The 22702-nt window shown below is 31.0% G+C and overlaps 1 protein-coding gene across 1 annotated transcript in view; it reads right to left on the bottom strand.

Annotated features, from left to right (window-relative positions):
* The window catches only part of LOC143076628 (ceramide glucosyltransferase-like), a 37856-nt gene that overhangs the window by 6507 nt on the left and 8647 nt on the right, over window positions 1-22702 (bottom strand). Inside the window, exons 2-8 of the mRNA XM_076252459.1 lie at window positions 20088-20226; window positions 17698-17800; window positions 11948-12049; window positions 10983-11101; window positions 10562-10740; window positions 8588-8674; window positions 7315-7504 (exon numbers count right to left, since the gene is read on the bottom strand). Of these exons, the coding sequence (XP_076108574.1) occupies window positions 7315-7504; window positions 8588-8674; window positions 10562-10740; window positions 10983-11101; window positions 11948-12049; window positions 17698-17800; window positions 20088-20226 (919 nt within the window). The remainder of the gene's footprint in view (window positions 1-7314; window positions 7505-8587; window positions 8675-10561; window positions 10741-10982; window positions 11102-11947; window positions 12050-17697; window positions 17801-20087; window positions 20227-22702) is intronic.

Here is a 22702-nt window from a genome sequence, read left to right as displayed (position 1 = left end):
TGAAGCAGTCATTACTACCACTTTGTTATCAATCTCCATAAAATATAGTGATTACTAGTTTCGAATCAAAGAGTTTAAAAAGTGGGCTCATCATACCTTCTTCTTTCCAGAATCTTAACATAATATTTTTTTCTTATCAAATTCAATCATTTCAAAATACAAACAAAAACCAAAGCAGAAAAAATGGATCATACAATTTTCTGTCAATATCAAAAGATTTATAAAATACAATATTGGATACATTTACTAGAACCATGACAATACTTCAAATCTTCCAAGGAAAAAATAAGGGATCGATTCTCATCCACTTTTAGCTAAATTTATCAAGAGCAAAACATTTATTATTTTAATATTTCATTGAGGTAAATACTGTTGTGCAAACTAACTCAAACAAGTCACACTATGTTCTGACTTCAAAGAGTCAGTCAAAACTAAACTTATTTCAACCTTTAAGTCTAGTACCGTCATATTGATTTAAAAATGTATGGGAAAGCCAGATATAGGACAGAGAAAATATTAAAGGTCCCCTAAAGTCACAATGAGGACTATAAAAAAAAATATTTGGTATATTCAATATTTAAATGCATTTTCTTTTAAACAGGTCAAATCATGTTTTGACTTAAAGCAGTCAGCCTAAAACTAAATTTATTGAAATTTTTAGAGTGGGGCACTGACATGATATTAAATGAAAGTATGGGAACCTCAGACATAAGAAATATATGTAAGATCCCCTAAAATAAATAACCATTTGACTTAATTGTTTCTAAACATTTATCAAATAAATTCACAAATGGCAGATTCAGAAGCAAGGCTTAAAGGAAGTACACCTAGCTATGATTGGAAAATTTGTTCTGCCATCTGACTTGAACAGGTCAAATCATGTTCAGACAAATTGACTTAAACAGGTCAAATGGGCATGTTCGGACAAATTGACTTAAACAGGTCAAATCATGTTCTGACTTAAAAGAGTCTGTCAAAAACTAAATGGCTTGCAAAGTTCTGTAAAAGTCGTGCATTATCATGATTGTGATGTGATTGTTAAAATTGAGAATGGAAATGGGGAATGTGTCAAAGAGACAACAACCCGACCATAGAAAAAACAACAGCAGAAGGTCACTATCAGGTCTTCAATGTAGCGAGACATTCCCGCACCCGGAGGCATCCTTCAGCTGGCCCCTAAACAAATATTTGCTAGTTCAGTGATAATGAACGCCATGCTAATTTCCGAATTGTACACAAGAAACTAAAATTAAAAAAATACAAGACTAACAAAGGCCAGAGGCTCCTGACTTGGGACAGGCGCAAAAATGTGATGGGGTTAAACATGTTTATGAGATCTCAACCCTCCCCTATACCTCTAGCCTGTATGGATACAAGTAGGAAAAAAAAACACAAAAAATTAAGTCACAATTATAAGAACTATATATATAAAAGATAATTTGGTATATTTTTGATATCTTAATATTTCATTGAGGTAAATCCTGTTGTGCAAACTGACTTGAACAAGTCACATTATGTTCTGACTTCAAGGAGTCATTAAAAGACTATACTTTAATTAAGTATTGCAACTTTAAGTCTGGGATTGTGACATATGCATTTAAGAATGTATAAGAAACTCAGATAAAAGACACCCTATAATAAAGTCACAAAAATGTGGACTATAAAAAAGTGTATTTGGTATACTATTATTTAATATTCAAATGTATTTTGTTAACAAATTTCTCCAAATTATTTTAAAATTTTATTATATTTCTGTATTTTCATGACTTTTTTTCTGTTAAATTAACATTTGGAACTTTCGGTTTTAAAAAACATTATTTTAAAAACCATTTGACTAAATTGTTTCTTAAAAAAAATTATGAATTAATTAACTCAACAGTAGCAGATTCAGATATGGAGGGGGCGTAAAGGAAGAAGACTTAGTTTTGATTGGACATTTTTTTTCTGTCAACTGACTTTAACAGGTCAAATCGTGTTCTGACTTCAAAGAGTCAGTCCCAACTAAACTATTTCAACTTTTAAGTCTAGTTTTTTCATATTGATTTTAAAATGTAGTGAAAAGCCAGATAAAAGACAGAGAAAATAAGGTCCCCATACGGCGCAATAATGAGGACTATAAAAAAGTTTATTTTGCATATTCATTATTTAAATGTATTTTGTTTTAAACCGGTCAAATTATGTTCTGACTTCAAAGAGTCAGTCAAAAACTTCACTTTAGCTAATTATTACAACTTCTTAGTCTGGCATTGTCATATGCATTTAAGAATGTATGGGAAAATCAGATAAAAGACACCCACTAATAAAGTCACAATAATGAGGACTATAAAAAAATGTGTTTGGTATATTTTTTATTCAAATAAATTTTGTTTACAAATTTCATCAAATCATCTTTAAATTTTATTATATTTTTGTATTTTCATGACCTTTCTTTTCTGTTAAGTTAACACATGGAACTTTTGGTTGTAAAATATATTATTTTAAACCATTTGGCTGCTGAATTGTTTCTAATAAACCTATCAATTAATTAACTCAACAGTAGCAGATTCAGATAAGGGAAAAAGGGGGAGAGGGGGGCTTAGAAGAAGAATACCTAGTTTTGATTGGATTTAATTTTCTCTGTAAACTGACTTTAACAGGTCAAATCATGTTCTGACTTCAAAGAGTCAGTCAAAACTAAACTTATTTCAACTTTTAAGTCTAGGATTTTCATATTAATTTTAAAATGTATGGGAAACCAGATAAAAGACTGATGAAATAAGGTCCCCTCAAGTCGCAATAATGAGGACTATACAAAAATGTATTTGGTATATTTTATATTCAAATGTATTTTGTTAACAAATTTCATCAAATTAATATCTTAAAAATTTATTCTATTTCCGTATTTTCATGACTTTTTTTCTGTTAAGTTAACAAATAGAACTTTTGGTTGTAAAAAACATTATTCTAAAAACCATTTGACTGAATTGTTTCATAATTGTTTTTTAACTCAACAGTAGCAGATTCAAATAAGGGAAAAAAAAAGGGGGGGCTAAGATGAAGAAACCTAGTTTTTATTGGATTTTTTTTTCTGTAAACTGACTTTAACAGGTCAAATCATGCTCTGACTTCAAAGAGTCTGTCAAAACTAAACTTATTTCAACCTTTAAGTCCAGGATTTTCACATTGATTTAGAAATGGATGGAACATTTTTATTTGATATATTCAATATTCAAATGCATTTTGTTTTTTAGAGATTTTCATCAAATTATCTAAAAAAAAATATATTGTATTATTTCTGTATTTTCATGACTTTTCTTTTCTGTTAAGTTAACACATGGAACTTGTGGTTGCAAAAATTTTTTATATTTTGATAACCATTTGACTGAATTGTTTCTAAAAAACTCAGTAATTAATTAACTCAACAGTAGCAGATTGATATTTAGTGGGGAGGGGGATTAGAGGAAGAACACCTAGCTTTGATAGGACATTTTTTTCCTGTCAACTGACTTTAACAGGTCAAATCGTGTTCTGACTTCAAAAAGTCAGTCCCATCTAAACTTATTTCAACTTTTAAGTCTAGTTTTTTCATATTGATTTAAAAATGTACGGAAAAGCCAGATAAAAGACAGAGGAAATAAGGTCCCCATACAGCGCAATAATGAGGACTATAAAAAAGTTTATTTTGCATATTGATTATTCAATATTTAAATGTATTTTGTTTTAAACTGGTCAAATTATGTTCTGACTTCAAAGAGTCAGTCAAAAACTTCACTTTAACTTATTATTACAACTGTTAAGTCTGGCATTGTCATAAATATATGCATTTAAGAACGTATGGGAAAACTAGGTAAAAGACACCCAATAATAAAGTCACAATAATGAGAACTAATATTTTATATTGAAATATATTTTGTTTACAAATTTCATCAAATCATCTTTAAATTTTATTATATTTCTGTATTTTCATGACCTTTCTTTTCTGTTAAGTTAACACATGGAACTTTTGGTTGTAAAATATGTTATTTTAAACCATTTGACTGAATTGTTTCTAATAAACTTATCAATTAATTAACTCAACAGTAGCAGATTCAGATAAAAGGGAAAAAAGGAGGGGGGGGGGGGCTTAGAAGAAGAAGACCTAGTTTTGATTGGATTTAATTTTCTCTGTAAACTGACTTTAACAGGTCAAATCATGTTCTGACTTCAAAGAGTCAGTCAAAACTAAACTTATGTCAACTTATAAGTCTAGGATTTTCATATTGATTTTAAAATGTATGACAAACCAGATAAAAGACTGATGAAATATGGTCCCCTCAAGTCACAATATTGAGGACTATAAAAAAAATGTATTTGGTATATTTTATATTCAAATGTATTTTTTTAAACAAATTTCATCAAATTTATATCTTAAAAATTTATTTTATTTCTGTATTTTCATGACTTTTTTTTCTGTAAAGTTAACATATAGAACTTTTGGTTGTAAAAAACATTATTCTAAAAACCATTTGACTGAATTGTTTCTTAAAAAAAAATTAATTATCCCAACAGTAGCAGATTCAGATAAGGAGAAAAAGGGGGGAGGGGGGCTAAGATGAAGAAACCTAGTTTGATCGGATTTTTTTTCTGTAAACTGACTTAAACAGGTCAAATCATGTTCTGTTAAAAAAATGTTGAGGAGAAAATACTTAGAAAATCAGACTAAGTTTGGTGACTTTGTTGTCCTTCAAGAAGTGGTACATGTACATATAAATACATAATATTTTCACTACAACTATCTATTGGGTGTTTTTTAAATAGATTTTTTAGCAACATTTATAACTTTGTAATTTATGTTCAATTGTACACTTGTTATTCTTAATATATATTTTTTTTTGTCAGGGTTTCTTATGGTACTAGCATGACAAGAGCATTCATATTCTTAAATACTCTAAACATTAAAAGCAAGTCATTATCTTCAGATCATTCTGAGTCTTTCTGGCCTTATTAAATTAAAGTCAGAACATTGAGACTTTCATAAGTCAGAACATTCAGACTTTTATAAGTCAGAACATACTGACTTTCAATATTTCAAATAAAAGGTTAATGCTTTATGTGGCTAAGCATCTGGGGTAAGAATTATAGATGTGTAACTTCATAGGAAAACATATATGCCATATAATTAGGGATTGACCCTGTATGTCATTCAAATCTTCTTGAAATGACGAACAGGAATATTATATGGTCTAGTGGTGGTGATCCAGACCATTTCAAAAAGGGGGATGGGGATGACCCCCATGGACTTTCCCTTTATTTCATTTGATTCGTTGTATTGTCCCATATAATAATATATAGGCTTAAGGGGTGGGGCTCTCAACCGTTTACAAGTTTTCAAACATGAGGGGGTGGGGTGACCCCAAGGGACTTTATCTTTATTTCATTTGAATTGTCTTGTTGTCCCTTACACTAATATATATGGTTCAGGGGTGGGGATCTTGACCATTTACATGTTTTCACACAGTAGGGGTGAACCCCCCCCCCCCCCCCAAGGGACTTCCCCTATATTACATTGGGTTTGTTTTATTTTCCCATACAAGAATATATATAGTTTAGGGGTGGGGATCTCGAACGTTTACAAAATATAAGAACATTCGCAAATGGCAGGGGAGGGGGTAAACCCAGAGACTAGCCCGGTATAATTCATTCAAATCAATTTGACATTATAAAAAGGAATATATATGGTTTACAGGTGGGGATCTCGACCATTTTCAAGATATAAGATCATTCTCAAATGACAAGGGGTGGGGCGACCCATAGAGACTAGCCTGGTATATTTCATTATACTTTACAGAGAGAACAAATTGAGTTTAGGGGGCAGGGATCTCGACTGTTCAACATTGTCAAATGACAGGGGTAGGGTGATCCCTGGAGACTTACCCTACATTTCATTTGATTTGTTTTTAATATCATATTCCATGTTCATAATTGAAAAACCCGTTTTGTGAATCTCTTTATAATGTTCTCAAGTTAAAATCATTTTTAAAATAAAAATAAAAAAATATTTCGGTTCTTTAGTTAAACCATCCCTTCCCTTTTCCTTTATTAAAATTATTCCGATTTCATTTCATTTTCATTAATATCAATATTCAAAAGATCGTTTTCTCATTGGGAGAAACGAAAAAACAAATATATTTATAAGTCGCAAACTCGGAAAGGTTAAAAAGTCACTTCATGATTGAGTTTAAAAATAGAACAATCACGTGATGATGTTCAGCTCGAAGCAATAATTTTACTTTTAAAATTGCACCGACTGGTTATTAATGTTAATACTGTTTAAGACAACAGGAGTTGTCTCCCGAAAATAACAGTTCATTATCATAACAACATTTTCTGACCTGAACAAGTCAGAATTGTCAGACACCAGGTCATCTCAAAGGCCACGCGTCCGTATTTACAGGTCACGCGCCTTCATGAAACAGCAAAAAAATCACTTGCAAAGACCTTCTTCACACGCAAAAAATATTAAAATGGCCATGAAAATACGGAGGTAATATGTATTACCTTCTGAAAATGACCACATTGACCTAGATTTTCACTAAAAAAACGTAAATAATCACTATATTTTCAATAACTTCTCGTTCGAGAAACTCCCAAAACAACGACTCTCAAAAACGTGATCTCTTGCAGAAAACCACGTGATCGTATGTGTCTTAGATCGGCGGCAAATTCAAAATATCTTCTGGTTTGACGGACTCGATGGAAAACTACTCAAAACAAAAATTGACCCGTACAGGTCAGAATTTCAAAACATTTTCTGACTTGAAGAAGTCATTTTATTCTGACTTGTTTATGTCAGAGCTCTGACTGATACATTCAAACAAGCCTTAACAATGCTTGCAATCTGTGTTTTTTTATGCCTGGTCTCTAATGCACACCTATAAAAGAAGGAGATGCTAGAGTTTTTGAGTATCCATAAAGGTTGTATATCCTTCAGCGGTGGTCACATTAACTTGAAACTTGGTACAAATATTGATTACAATTTTGTTGTGTATCTGTGTCCATCTGTCAGTCTGTCTGTCTATCCACCTGTAGAGTTTTAATATCAATTAGTGGTAGTCACATCATCTTAAAACTTGGAATGGAAATATGTTTTCAGTAAAATATCAGCCATTTACTGAGAATAATTTTTCATATTATTTGAACTTTTATCTTTATCATGTATATAGAAAATGTCAAATATTATGTATTTATTATAATGACATTGTGTATTATTACATGTATTATGATGTATGTATGTCATGTATATCTTTTAATTGTTGGAAATAAAAAATAGAAATTCATTGCCTTTACAATACATACCTCAACTATTCTCAACAGTGTATAATCTAACAAGAACCATAATAAAATATGCATTAAAAACACGCCCATTGAACTTATTCCAAATAAGTATTCTATAGCCCACGAGGCACAAGCACCCATCAGCATACATTCTGACAAAGGCTCTAAAATAATCAGATGTGGCAAGAGAGCAATCCTTAATTGAGACCACCTGGAATTAAAAACAAAAGACAAATTTTAATCTTTCCTAGAGATTGTGTGAAAAAATATTTAAACAGAGCCTTAAGATTGTACAAAACATTGGAGTAAAATATATATTATAGGAAATCTCAAGAACACTGTATAGCCTTATACTTTACACAATCATTCATAACACTTTTCTATATTGTTCTGTGTACTGTTGTTTATCTTTTTGTCTCTTTTTAGCCTGTGCATTGTCAGTTTATTTTTTTGTCTCTTTTGAGCCAGTGCATTGTCGGTTTATCTTTTTGTCTCTTTTGAGCCAGTGCATTGTCAGTTTATCTTTTTGTCTCTTTTGAGCCAGTGCATTGTCAGTTTATTGTTTTTGTCTCTTTTGAGCCAGTGCATTGTCAGTTTATTTTCCAATTATGAGTTTGAATGTGTCTTTGGTATCCTCGCCTCTCTTTTCTAGGAAATCTAAAGAAATTGTATAGAATTCTACTTTGCATTATTTAGGAGATAACTGTATTGTATTTTAAGCTCCGACGGCATCAATTGGGGATTTGATGGTTGCAAATTAAGTTTACTGGCGACGCGTTAGCGGAGACAGTAAACGGGTATTTGCGACCATCAAATCCAAAATTGATGCCGTCGGAGCTTAAAATACAATATTGTTATCTCCATTCTAATGAAACTGACAGAAAACAACGTTAAAACATGTATTTAAAATCTGTCATATGCCATCTGCGCTTGCGCGTACGTCCCATAGCATCAATTGTCAATTGATGCCATGTAAGAAAGTGACGTTATCCAATCAAAATGAACGTTACAAACGTTGTTGCATTAGAATATTCATTATACTTTCAGGTATGTTTCTGCAATAGCGTGCTCTTCACAAATATATATTCATTGAGTTTAAACGGTATCCCTGCAGTATTAAAGATAATGGAGTACCAATTTTATCCTGCATATGATCAACTTTCTTCAATTTCTAACCAAAACCAGTTAACCACTAACATGACTAAATAGTCTAAGGCTCTATAATTGTCATTTAATTGCTTAAAATATCTGTTGTTGTAATTTTGTCAGTATATATAATAAGATGTAAACAAACCTGATTATCCTTTTATGGAAAGAGCTAACTGATGAACATCCACTATTTTGTTGAGCTGTTGATGTACAAAGTACTGATTTGTAACCACTACAAAGTATAACCATCAGGTTAATTAGGAATAATATATATATACTGATGTCCACTACAAAAATAGTTGCAGGTTATTTTTTTACTAAGGAAATCTACATACAACTATGTTGAAAATAGACAGGCAACATAAATAATATATAAATGTAAAAATTTATATTTCTTACCAAAATAGGGACCCCCCTTATAAAAATAATAAAAGACTAGATTGCTACCCCATACCAGTGAAACCAGGTGGACAATTAATATTTCAATGGAGTGATTTTTTTTCTACAAACTGAAATAAAATTTAGGTTCCCATAAATGAATTGTAAGATTGTTAAATAATGGACAAATACATCAGTTTCAGGAAAGCTGCCAGCAATAGAGATGTCAAATGTCAAATGTGAGCTCTTATTTTTGTAAAAAAACCTTCCCACTGCATTTTTCAAAATAACAAAAAAAAAATTGCAAAAGTTTCAGAATTTACCGTAAATGTGTATACCATTTGTTTATTTTGTGTATATTTATGTTGGTTATATAAACTTTTTTCACTTTTTCCTACACGTTTTATCTCATAAATAAAGTTATGTCATCAAATTTATACCACAGGGAGAACATGTTTTCAATAGCCTTGAATGCATTACAACCTGTTCTCAGCCACTCACCTACATATATAATCTATCTCTATTTACATGATAGAGGATCTGAATGGGATCTACAGAATAGAGAATTATGGGCAAAAAGTGCAAAATAAATGGCAAAAAACAAGAATGTGTCCTCAGTACACGAATGCCCCACTCGCACTATCATTTTCTATGTTCAGTGGACCGTGAAATTGGGGTAAAATCTCTAATTTGGCATTAAAATTAGAAAGATCATATCATAGGGAACATGTGTACCAAGTTTGAAGTCGATTGGACTTCAACTTCATCAAAAACTACCTCGACCAAAAACTTTAACCTGAAGCGGGACAGACGGACGAACGAACGAACGGACGGACGGACGAACAAACGAACGGACGCACAGACCAGAAAACATAATGCCCCTCTACTATCGTAGGTGGGGCATAATAATAATAAAGAATAGAGAATGGGGTGGTAAATTATAAAGAATAGAAAATAATAGGCAAAATAAATTAAGTAGAGGATTTTTTTTTTTTAAATTTAAGGTTAAAGAAATGAAGGACCACCCATATGGACCCTGTGGATAGATGGTAGTATATATTACCTATCTATCAATGATACATTTTATCAACAAGCTGTTTCCTCTACATTAATTATATCAATTATGTTTACAATTGCATATTTTTTATAACAAATTGAGCTTCACAAAAAAACCTGTTATTTCATTGATCAATATATCAGTAGTTATTGGCTAATATAATCATGTGAACAACACCAACATTTAAAATTGCCCTTAGTGTTTGTTTGTTATGACCCTGAACAACTCATGATCATGCACTAATAATTGTAAATACAAAGAACTGACTGATGAGAGCTTTCTAATCAAATTTGATCCAATTTAGTGAAGAGGCTTCTTAAATCCCCCAACAAACAATTTTCTTTCTTTAAAAAATTTGCATAAATAAAAAAAACATACAACCATTAATGGTACATAATGCATCCCCCATTTACCTTCCTACTCTCCCCTATTCTTTTAAATGGAATAGCTCTAATGTATGTCACTACTTATTATCTAAATTACAAATTACAACTACTGTGGATACCAGTTTTTGAGATTTAAGGAATTCAGAGATTTAAGAGATCCACAAATGCTTGTACCAAGACTTTGGTAAAACCACAAAATCAAATATCTGTAAAAAAGATTTTTTTCTCAATTCGTACCAATGAACATAAATGAATCCACAGTAAAAAAGCCATATGTGACTTTTTTAAAAATACTTACGCTTGTGTAATAGTGTGATTAAGAATATAATCTTCAGAGAGATATTGTCCTAAGGGAGCTAATCCACCAGCTTTGTCGACAGGTTCTCTACGAAATAAACAGGACATTCCAGTACAGGCATTTATTCCGGTGGCAAAACCACCAAGTGTACTCCTGGCGTTGAAAGTTGCAAAGTAAACCTAAGAAAATATAAAATCTGATGGTCAACACTAAATACAATCAAAAATCTGAACTGGATTAACTTTTTTCATGTTTTTATATTGTAAGTCACCATAGTTGCTCCTCGGGACAATAAACGTACTATTCCACTCATACCCAGTCAATATGTATACATTATGCAAAGCATACTAAAATGACTTAACATGAATTATTCTTTAAAGAATTAAATATTTCTTTATTGTTTACTTTTAAAATTACAAACCTTTTCATAAACACTGGCAAATCCCAGTTTTGGCCGATTTTCAAAGAACGGCATCTGGACAACCATTCCAACATCAGGTTTCAAACAGCAAACCATTTCCATTAAAGTATTCTCGTTCACTGAAAAAAGATACATAAAATTCAGGATAATGATGGTTCTATATACTTAAAATATGCAATATTGATTTTTATGATGAGCAACATCATATTTTATATAGAATGTGACCAAAAGATAGTGTGCAATATCGGCTTCAGCTGTTGTCTGAGCACTCTTTAGTCGGGTTGTTTTGACTTTGATAAATTGATGCATGAATTTTCACTCAGCATGAAAAGTTTTTGTATTAAAATTGATGCATGGATTTTGACCCAGCACGAAAAAAATTTGTTTCAAAATTGCAAAAAAAATCCAAGTTAGCAGTATGCAAATACTACTTACTGGTCGAAAATATCTAATTGAACATTTTTATTTTCAAAATATCTAATTGAGCATTTTTATTTTCTTCGGTGTAATTTTAATAAATGAACTGCGTAGGATAGAAATCGACCATTTGTTAACCTTTTTTGGGTTGAAATTTTTTTTTAAAGTTAAGTCTGTAACTTAATTTTGTACTTTTAAGAACCCTACATAACAAACCAAAATCCTTATTTTTATATGAAACTGTTCCAAAATAAATCAAAATCTATACATTTACAACGTTTATGTACACTTGCACGAGGTCAATTTCTATCCAATGCAGCTCAGATCTTAAATATATAAGCCTACTGTATAAACTGCAACCTATGAAATTTGAAACTGGGGGACAAGAAAAAATGGCCGATTAAGCAGTGTGTTGGAATACTCAGTTTTTATCTGCAGGGATTGGCATTTTTTTGGACCATGCAAATGTGTCGATTAAAGTAGGATTTTTTAATACTCAGGTATCATATTAGGCAGGTTTCACTATACCAACCATTAAATTTACTTACTTTTAATACAACTGTCTGAGATCAATAGATTCTCATTCTTTGCTGCTTCGTATGCTTTGATCATGTTGTTAATTTTTCCATTTGGACAAATGTATTTAATTCCTGAAAATAAGCAAAAATGTTCAGAATGACTTTGAGAGATTTATGAAGATCAACTTATAATAATGATGCTGTCGCTATATGATAAAAGTACTAACATGCTATGTGCAGTATAATACAATTCCTTATCATACTTATTATTATTATTTCTTTCCAACTAAGGACATGAAAGAAATATGTGTTTACTGTACCCTGACAACCTTTAAAATATTTGAGGGCTTACTCATTAACATTTTTCACTAAAAAGTAGGGCAAAGTATATATTCAGTATTATTGTTTTTTAACAGCAATATTCTCCTTGTTAAACCACTAGCTAAATGCTGCTGAGAACAACTTCAACAAATTACCATTAACCTTGAATATAGTTGAACTAAATATACTGAATCTGATTCCGATACCAGATAAATCTATTTAGAGTTTACCGATTTAATTTTTTAAAAGTTATTCTGTTCAAAAATAAACATAAAACAGCTGTAAAACTGGACAACACATTTTGACAGGGTAGATCAAGAAGCAAGTATTGTATAATCATATATATTTATACCAAGGATTAGTTATACACACAGAAATTAACATGATTAAAGCCAAAAATATGTATTTGGATTAGTAAAACACAGACATACATCTACTTAAATAAATTATAGTCTTCAGTGGTCTTAAAACAAAAAAGTTTCACCCATCTGTATCAGAAACTCCTCTTTTATTTCATACAAAAACACATTTTTGATCAAGATTTAACTCAATATATTTCTTGTTTAAATTGAAAGATTCCACTCCTCCTATACCCCCCCCCCCCCCCCAAACCAAATTTGTCTGTTATTTCTTGCATATGATAACGAAATATATTCATGATTTATGTATATAACCTACTTCCATATAACTATTACAAAATGAACATGTATGTATATTTAAGACTTTAGTCTAACAGATCACAAAAGGTTAAATTGTTATGGTATATTGTCTGTTAACACCATGTTTCTATAAATTTAATTCTTCCCAAAATGTTCCAAGTTACACAACTTGGCAAATGTGGGTTGGGTGTCCAAAATGCATTCATTATTTTTTTTTTCCTTAAAATTTTCTAATTTCCTTTTGCCAACAACAGAGGTTAACTTCTTAAAGTTTTTTTCCCAAATTTATCCGTTTCAATATGATAAAACAGTTTGCAATAACAAAATTCTTTAGAATTTATATTTTTTTATCATTTGGTTTATTCCACACAGTAATTTCAAGGCTTACTTGGTTCAACCCCATTTTTCTATGATTCAATATGGATTCAATTTTAATTTTCTGAAATTATATATAGTAATTTAGGATACATTTACAAAATAAACACAGAATGGAAAATTTTGTCTGGATCTTAAATATAAAAAAAAGTCAAACCAGATGCTCTGTAGGGCGCAGCTTTATACGACCGCAGAGGTTGAACCCTGAACGGTTGGGGCAAGTATGGACACAACATTCAAGCTGGATTCAGCTCTAAATTTGGATTGTGATTAAATAGTTGACACAGCATAGGTTTCGAACACAGAATGAATGTGGTCTAATGAACTTAAAATATTTTGTTTGCCTTTGAGCAATTCACTATGCTGTTGAATATTAATCCTCTCAAAAAAATGTTTGAAGAAATTTTCTGTTTATTTATGAAATCTGAAATGAGAAAAATTTAACCCCCTCCCCCATTTTTTTTTCACATTCCCCTTTCCCTTTTTCCAAAACTGATCTCAATTCAAATTTCTAATGGAGTTTGAAACAATAACTACTCATTTAAATACATCATAAAATATTAAAATGTAACAAAAGGTGCTTGTTATCACTGAATGGTAAAGATTGTTTTAATTTATCAGTTGGTAGTAAAAGTGAATATACATTGTGTATTGTATAAAACAATGATTTAAGTTGATTCAACTACTATTCTGGACAAAGAAAGATAACTACAATCAATTGAAAATTTCTTGCTATTGCACAATATTGTGCAATTAGATATTTCTTGCTATTGCGCAATACTGTGCAATTGAAAATATTTGCTATTGCACAATACTGTGCAATTGAAGATTTCTTGCTATTGCACAATACTGTGCAATTGAAAATTTCTTGCTATTGCGCAATACTGTGCAATTGAAGATTTCTTGCTATTGCTGAATACTGTGCAATTGAAAATTTCTTGCTATTGCACAATACTTGATATAATAATTTTGGATCCTGTTTTGAACCAACTTAAAAACTGGGCCCATAATCAAAAATCTAAGTACATGTTTAGATTCAGCATATCAAAAAAGCCCTAGAATTCAATTTTTGTTAAAATCAAACTTAGTTTAATTTTGGACCCTTTGGACCTTCATATACATGATCTAGATCAATTTGAAAACGGGACCAAAAATTAAGAATCTACATACACAGTTAGATTTGGCATATCAAAGAACCTCAATTATTCAATTTTTGATGAAATCGAACAAAGTTTAATTTTGGACCCTTTGGGCCCCTTATTCCTAAACTGTTGGGACCAAAACTCCCAAAATCAAACCCAACCTTCCTTTAGTGATCATTAACCTTGTGATAATATTTCATAGATTTCTATTTACTTATACTAAAGAAATGGTGCGAAAACCAAGAATTATGCTTACTGGGGCCCCTTTTTGGACCTTAATTCCTAAACTGTTCACTCCTCAACTCCCAAAATCAATCCCAACCTTCCTTTTGTGGTCATAAACCTTGTGTTTAAATTTCATTGATTTCTATTAACTTATACTAAAGTTATTGTGCGAAAACCAAGAATAATGCTTATTTTGGCCCTTTTTTGGCCCCTAATTCCTAAACTGTTTGAACTAAAACTCCTTAAATCAATCCCAACCTTTCTTTTGTGGTCATAAACCTTGTGTCAAAATTTCATATATTTCTATTTACTTAAACTAAAGTTATAGTGCGAAAACCAAGAAAATGCTTATTTGGGCCCTTTTTGGCCCCTAATTCCTAAAATGTTGGGACCAAAACTCCCAAAATCAATCCCAACCTTCCTTTTGTGGTCATAAACCTTGTGTTAAAATTTCATAGATTTCTGTTCTTTTTTACTGAAGTTAGAGTGCAAAAACTAAAAGTATTTGGACGACGACGACGATGACGACAACGACGCAGACGAAGACGCCAACATGATACCAATATACGACCAAAATTTTTTTTAATTTTGTGGTCGTATAAAAAGGTGCAATTTGGGTACTTCACATTAAATTAACAACAATATTTACAACACAAGATATATTTCACAACAGCTTTTAATTTTAAGTATGAATTCTTAAAGGGGGATAGTAGCTACGATTTTGACAAAATTATGAACAAGTTTTAAAGCTGCTAAAATCAAAGATAGGTACTAAATATAAGCAATAAGATCGCTAAAATGTTTTCATAAACTACAGAAGTGTTAATAATTGATAATTCATATCGTGTTGTGTGCCTATTCACCTCATTAATTATGCATCGGGTTTACTTCCCGAATTTTGCCGACATAGCGAGTGAGCTAACCAAGATATATATAGATACGAACACGTGCTTTTTGTTTACTTACATAGTTGATAATTACTCTTTATTAAACGTACATATTTGACGCTATTTATCAAATTATGTAAATAAAAAATATAACAAATACCGGCATATTATTCCAACCCAAGATTCTCCAACAATGGCGATATTATACACTTGTTATTACATTTGTATGACCAAACCATGCCCATAATGTATACACGTGTTTGTGTGTTAAATCGGGCCTCCATGAAGGATACACTCGAAGAATAATACTTAAGTTAAGGAAGTTGATTTCTAATTTCTTCTAAGGTGGGAGATTACTGCCCGTAAATTTATAAACATATTTTTGACAATTATGAACACGTTGAGATTTTTTTTCATGTGATCTGGAAAATTTAAGAAATGTAAACATTACGCAAACCTTTGGCTACTTTTGTTTGACTTTGCCTGCGTTGCAGGTGTTTCGAGTGATTTTAATGACCGATGTGATCGACGGTATTTTAATTTTTAATTTACAATAACTTGCATTGTATTCACCTCTTTTTTGTTTCTTTTCCCGCTGAAACTGTTAATTCGCGTACCATTTCCGCGATAATATTCCCCTGTTCGACCATTTTCCCTTCGAGGCACAATGTGCGATTGCGCATTGGGAACTGAAGAGTAAAGGTCATATGAATAAGTGTTGGGCTTAACATCGAATTATTATCTATAGACAATAAATAAATGTAGGTGTTAAACGTTAATTAGCTTCTAAACGCTTAATGGAACGTAACCAGTAATTGTTTTAATCATAATTATTTTACTTTTTGCACAAAATCCGGCATATAGATTAAAAAAGCAATTTTAACGAAAATCGTAACTACTATCCGTTTAAGAATCGGAATCTGATAATCATTAAATTTCCAAATGCACATTTCCCTTTGCTGCAAAAAGTTATAAATTGATGCCACTGCTCAAACTCCTGATGTACATGATGTAAGTGAATAATGTTATAGTGTGCAAAGAAAAAAACTACAAATAGTATGTGTATTATGTGTAAATTTTCACCATTAAAAGCACCTGAAAAGATGAACACAATGAGAGTAGCTTACCATCATGTGGACCATGTTTACTGGAATATTATATAGCCTGTCAAAAGTTTCAACAAATTATATTTTTACTGTGACATTCTACATGTTTCTCTATACAGTGGAGTTTTTTGTATAATCAAATAATAAATGGAGAATGAGTCCATTCACTCCAGGATACAGATGAGGATCAGGACCTCGCTAGCACATAACGTTATAACGGGACACATCTCAAAATAGTTAAAAGATGCAATCAAAAATTCAACCTTGATCTGACTTTTGTGATACTATAAGACTTTACATCATAAGTTTGATAACATTTGGTTGAGGCAAACTTAAGTAAGAAAATGGAAACAGAATACAGCATTTTTTCCATTTGTAAATAGGCATAACTCTAGAACAGAAAGTAAAGTCACCAAAATTCATAAACTGTATAAGTTTGATAACATTTGGTTTTAATGCAAACTAAAGTTAGAGAATGGAAACCAATTTCTAGATGTATGTACATGCAATGACATATATGAACAAAAAAGGGAAACTGCTGCTGCTGCGGAGGCCTTAAAGTATTCAGCCAACTGTTGGATTTCCGAATGACAACTTGACAAGACTGGCCAAGCATTGGCAGGTCCACAATAACTAATGAAAAAGGAATATACATGCTAGATAATTATATTAATACAACGTTAACATGTGCCATTATCACATAGCTGGAGCACTGTACAAGCAAGCAAAGATTTTTAAATGTAGAATTTTTGTGTAAATTATAGTTCAACTGTTTAATATGGTATTTCATATTCATGTACATTGATACTACACAACATTACTTGCATCACACACAATTTTAACTGATTGCATTTCTATGACGTCTAGGAAATGATTGTTATTAAATTCTTATTTCATATGCATTTCTGATATATATATATATATGTTTATAATAAAGATATAAACAACACATACATGTCATGCATGTAGATACAAATTTAAACATTTACAATTCTTAACAACCATGATCACTGAAGCCTAAAAGCAGCTTACATACTCAGCGTGATAAAGAGTATGTATAATTACCTATAAATAATTTAGCGTCTACTTTAGGATAAAGTTCCATCAATTTCTGAACAATCATTATAGCAGGATCACTTTCTTCTTGCACACAAAATAAAATTTCAAACTGAAAAAGAAAAAAAACATAAAAACTAAAATTACTAGAACATTTTGTGTGCTTATTCAAATAACCCATCTGCACTGTTAGCCTTTAAAATCTTTTTAAACTTTTAAAACTGGTATTTGGACAAGTATGTATTTAATTGCAAACTTTTGTTTAGACACATAAGAAAAATATCTGAATACATGTATATATCTCTTAGTGGTTTGAAAAATTTTGGTGCAGATAACTACTGTGCTCTGTACCTTGTCAAATAATCAAGGGGAGTTAACCCTCAGTTTATACCTTTCACAATTAGTAATTCCCTCATGCTTGTGTTGAGTGAATTATTGTGAAGTAAGATGACCAGTGGTGATTAGAGGCCACATTCTCATGATAATGATGGATGTTTAACATCCAGTGGAAAATTTTCCATGTTCAGAATGAGAACTTATTATTAGGATATGAATATTTACATGATGAACCCTGCTTTGAACAGACCAAGGATTTGTATAGTTAGAATCCTTGACTAGACTTACAAGCTATATTGACTTTTTAACTTTCCAGTTCACAAGGTAACGTCAACAGGAAGACATGTCACACTACTCAGACACATTATTAGTGTATTAAGTTTCAAGGCGACGTGACCAAAACTTCATCAAATACTACCTTATTAAAGGAAAACGCTGATATGATTCATGATAGATAGACTAATAGAGGTACAGACTCGACAACATAACAAATATACTATCTAAGCTGGGTAGTCAAGGTTGTTTATCATAGCTAGTAGTAGGTTAAAAAAAAAATCCATAAACAAAACAGTAAACAAATTTATTTAAAATATCAGTACATGTACATTATATTTTATTCATGTATAATGAATGCATTTGTATATAATACATGTTTATACATGTACACAAACAATGACCTAAATATAGATAGCTGTACATGTTTTTCAGATGATGGATGTGAAAAATATGTAATCTACATGTAAACATTGGAAAAATACGATAAACATTCGTCAGACAGTACGTAAAGTTAAACTGTCATGCATTAAGGTGATAGATAGTGTAGTTCATGTGTCATACTATAGAAATTATTATCATTATTTATCCTTTATGTGATAAAATTATTTTCTATTGACTTAAATAGGACATTGCACAAATTCGGTGAAATATTACTTTAAATAGGACATAAACATAATATGATGTACATGTATATTAATTTGCACATATAAGATTTGAACTTTCGGAATTTTTTTTAATTAGTCAACATGTTTAATTTTGTGCTTTGAGGGATATAAATTATAAATATATTTTTTATGTATATATGTGTTTTAATAATAGTGTCTTACAACTCTTTTTGGAGTGGCTTATGTATAAGCTGTTGTTTATATATTTATATGTTTTAGATGTATGTACTTAAGGTGAGACTTAAATAAAGTATCTGTCTTGTCTAGATTAATTTTTCTCCAGGGTTCTCACTAAGGCGAGTCCATGAGTCCTGGACTCATCAAAATCTGTCTGGACTCACCATTTCCAAAACTGGTGAGTCCACAGATGCATCAAGATTGAAATATTTTATAAACTGAATACAGTAAAGCACAAATATCATCATTTTAAAGGAAAAGTTTAAAAGTGATCTTAATTAAATGTCATGTCATTGCTCTGTAAGGAAATGGAGACTTAAATATTACATTATATTACAATAAAATATTTGGGGTGAATTTCTCATTGTCTCAGTAAGAATCCAACAGTCAATACATTTTCTCCTAATTTATGAAATAACAATATAAAACATGTATTTTACTAATTTTGAAGAGAGTTGTCTAATTGACACTCATACCACAACTTCTTATATCTTTACACAGTACTAATCAATTTTCCCAATGTATATTTTTTAAGTTTATGATTTTTAAACTCTGAGGAGACCCAATGTTTTCCACACAGCCTTATGAGCATCATGCTAATGTGATACTACATAACTTAAACGTCTTTAAGATATTGTATGCATGTTATTGTTTATTCTTTAGTTTTCTATGTTGTTTCATGTGTACTATTATTTGTCTGTTTGTCCTTTTCATTTTTAGCCATGGCATTGTCAATTTATTTTCGATTTATGAGTTTGACTGTCCCTCTGGTACCTTTCGTCCCTCTTTATCATGTTTATAGATGTGAAGCTATAATTTCAAAACACATGGCATTTTAAAATTCATTGTTTACCAGGATTCTATTTGAAATTTGCAAGGAGAACAGAGAAGTACTCCTGTATCACCTTAACAGTAATATAAACACCACATGATCTATATACTTACGTTAGGATATTGTAATTTGAAGAAAGATTCTAAGTTTGCATACAGGTGAGGGTCAACACCAACAAGAGGCTTAATGATAGATACTCCCGGGAGGTCTTCCGGGGAAGGTGTAGGTAATTGTCGATGTAAACGTCGGATTCTAAAAATAAAAATATTTAATGAAGTAAACATTTTCATAATGCATGTAATGAATTACAATTCTTTTTGCATAATTTCAACAACAAAAAATATTGGATTACATTTAATATTGAATCCAACATGTATATCCATCAACAACACAAATCTTTGTTTACAACATGTACAACTGACAGATACATGTTTATATATATATTATAAGTAAAACCCTGCCAGAAATATTTGGATTGCCAAGTGAAACGATTGGTATACATTCAATCTATACCAATAATTTATAATTCTTATACCACTGAAAGATAAATTTCTAATGTAAAAAAAAATAGAATTTTGTATATTATTTTCTTTACCATGTTTCTATGTGCCTTTAGCATGTTGAGCATGTTTAGTGACCATGGTGACATGCAATTAGTTTTAAAACAATATTCTAAGATAGATTCTTTATCATGTTTATTTATATATATACAGACTACATGCATGACATGTGAAGGTCCATATATATATCAAAATCTATTTAGAATTTTAGACTAGGAATCAGTAAATATTTATTAATCAAAACAGCACTTCAACTTGTAAGCTTATAATAATAAAGATAAAAGAATCCAAAATAACATGAATAAGATGACCAGGGGTTAGCACTATTATTAGGTTACGAGGTACACATGGGAACACCTTAGACAGATAAACATATATCTACAATGTTATTTTCTTAGCTCCTTCCATTCAAAAGTATACATGTACCCATGTTGAATATTTGAATTAAATCATGATAAACAAGTGAAACTGCGAGCTACTGCTCACTGATGATACCCCCGCCGCAAGTGGATAATATTAATAGTGTAAAAATATGCAAGTGTTCGGTAAACAGGAAGTTGTCGAGTGATGAATCTGAAAACGCATCACACGGTATAGCTGACTTATAAAAATCCTGAAACCAAATTTCAGAAATCCTTGTATTGTAGTTCCTGAGAAAAATGTGACGAAAATTTTTAACTTGGTTATCATGTGTAAAATCATACAAGTGTTCGGTAAACAGGAAGTTGTCGAGTGATGAATCTGAAAACGCATCACACGGTATAGCTGACTTATATAAATCCTGAAACCAAATTTCAGAAATCCTTGTATTGTAGTTCCTGAGAAAAATGTGACGAAAATTTTCAACTTGGCTATCATATGTAAAATCATACAAGTGTTCGGTAAACAGGAAGTTGTCGAGTGATGAATCTGAAAACGCATCACACGGTATAGCTGACTTATATAAATCCTGAAACCAAATTTCAGAAATCCTTGTATTGTAGTTCCTGAGAAAAATGTGACGAAAATTTTCAACTTGGCTATCATGTGTAAAATCAGACAAGTGTTCGGTAAACAGGAAGTTGTCAAGTGATGAATCTGAAAACGCATCACACGGTATGGCTGACATATATAAATGTTGATACCAAATTACAGAAGGGGTGGATGTGTAGTTCCTGAGAAAAATGTGACGAAAGTTTCATGGGACGGACTGACTGACGGACTGACTGACAGACAGAGGTAAAACAGTATACCCCCCCTTTTTTAAAGCGGGGGTATAATTTACCATAATTACAATGTATGTTATAAATTGGTTTCTATGGATCTACATGTACAAAAAATGTATGTTATCCAAACCCTTTAACACCTTCTTCTTTCTTATACATTATATGACAATGATTAATTCATCGTTTTAAAAGCAATAATGGTAATTTTAAAGTGATAATTTATATCCATTTTCTGAGGCATAAGTTAAATAGATGATAAACATAAAATATCTTCTGTCCCTGTCTCTCAAGCATTAAGTTAAATCTATAATATACATGATAAAAATCATTCGTTCCGCCATACCAAAAAAATTTGTAAGGGTTCCGCAGAACCCAGTGTCTAGCCTACTCTTTCTGTTAATCACAGGCTCAACAAAAATGAGGAAATAAATCAATAAAATATTCCTGTTGATATTATCTTAAATTGTAAGAAGCTTCTGTCCAAGTTTGGTAAAAATCCAGGATAGTTTATGAATCTAATACTGTTTAAAAACTTTTAACTGCAGACTAAATGTAATGTCAACTGGAAGAAAACTAAATTTCCTTCTAGATACTAGCTTTTGATCATAAACAAGCTTCTGTCCAAGTTTGGTACAAATACAAAATAGTATAAGAAAGTTAAATTTTAAAAAGCTCAACTACAGAGTGAATGTGTCGTTTCCTGGCAGAAAATCTTAAGTCCATTTAAAAGTAAAATACGAAAAAAATACGAATTTTATTTTTACAAAATTTCTTTCTAGATATTAAACTAGCTTTTTATCATTAACAAGCATCTGTCCAAGTTTGGTACAAATCCAAAATAGTATAAGAAAGTTATTTAAATTTTAAAAAGTTTAACCACAGAGTGAATGTGTTGTTTAAATTTCCTCATGTTCCTGGCAGAAAATCTTAAGTCCATTTAAAAGTAAAATACGAAAAAAATGG

This window comes from Mytilus galloprovincialis, chromosome 5, assembly GCF_965363235.1.
Source record: "Mytilus galloprovincialis chromosome 5, xbMytGall1.hap1.1, whole genome shotgun sequence".
NCBI classification, from domain to species: domain Eukaryota; kingdom Metazoa; phylum Mollusca; class Bivalvia; order Mytilida; family Mytilidae; genus Mytilus; species Mytilus galloprovincialis.
Note: the sequence above shows the minus strand (reverse complement) of the source record. Positions and strands in the feature narration are given on the sequence as shown.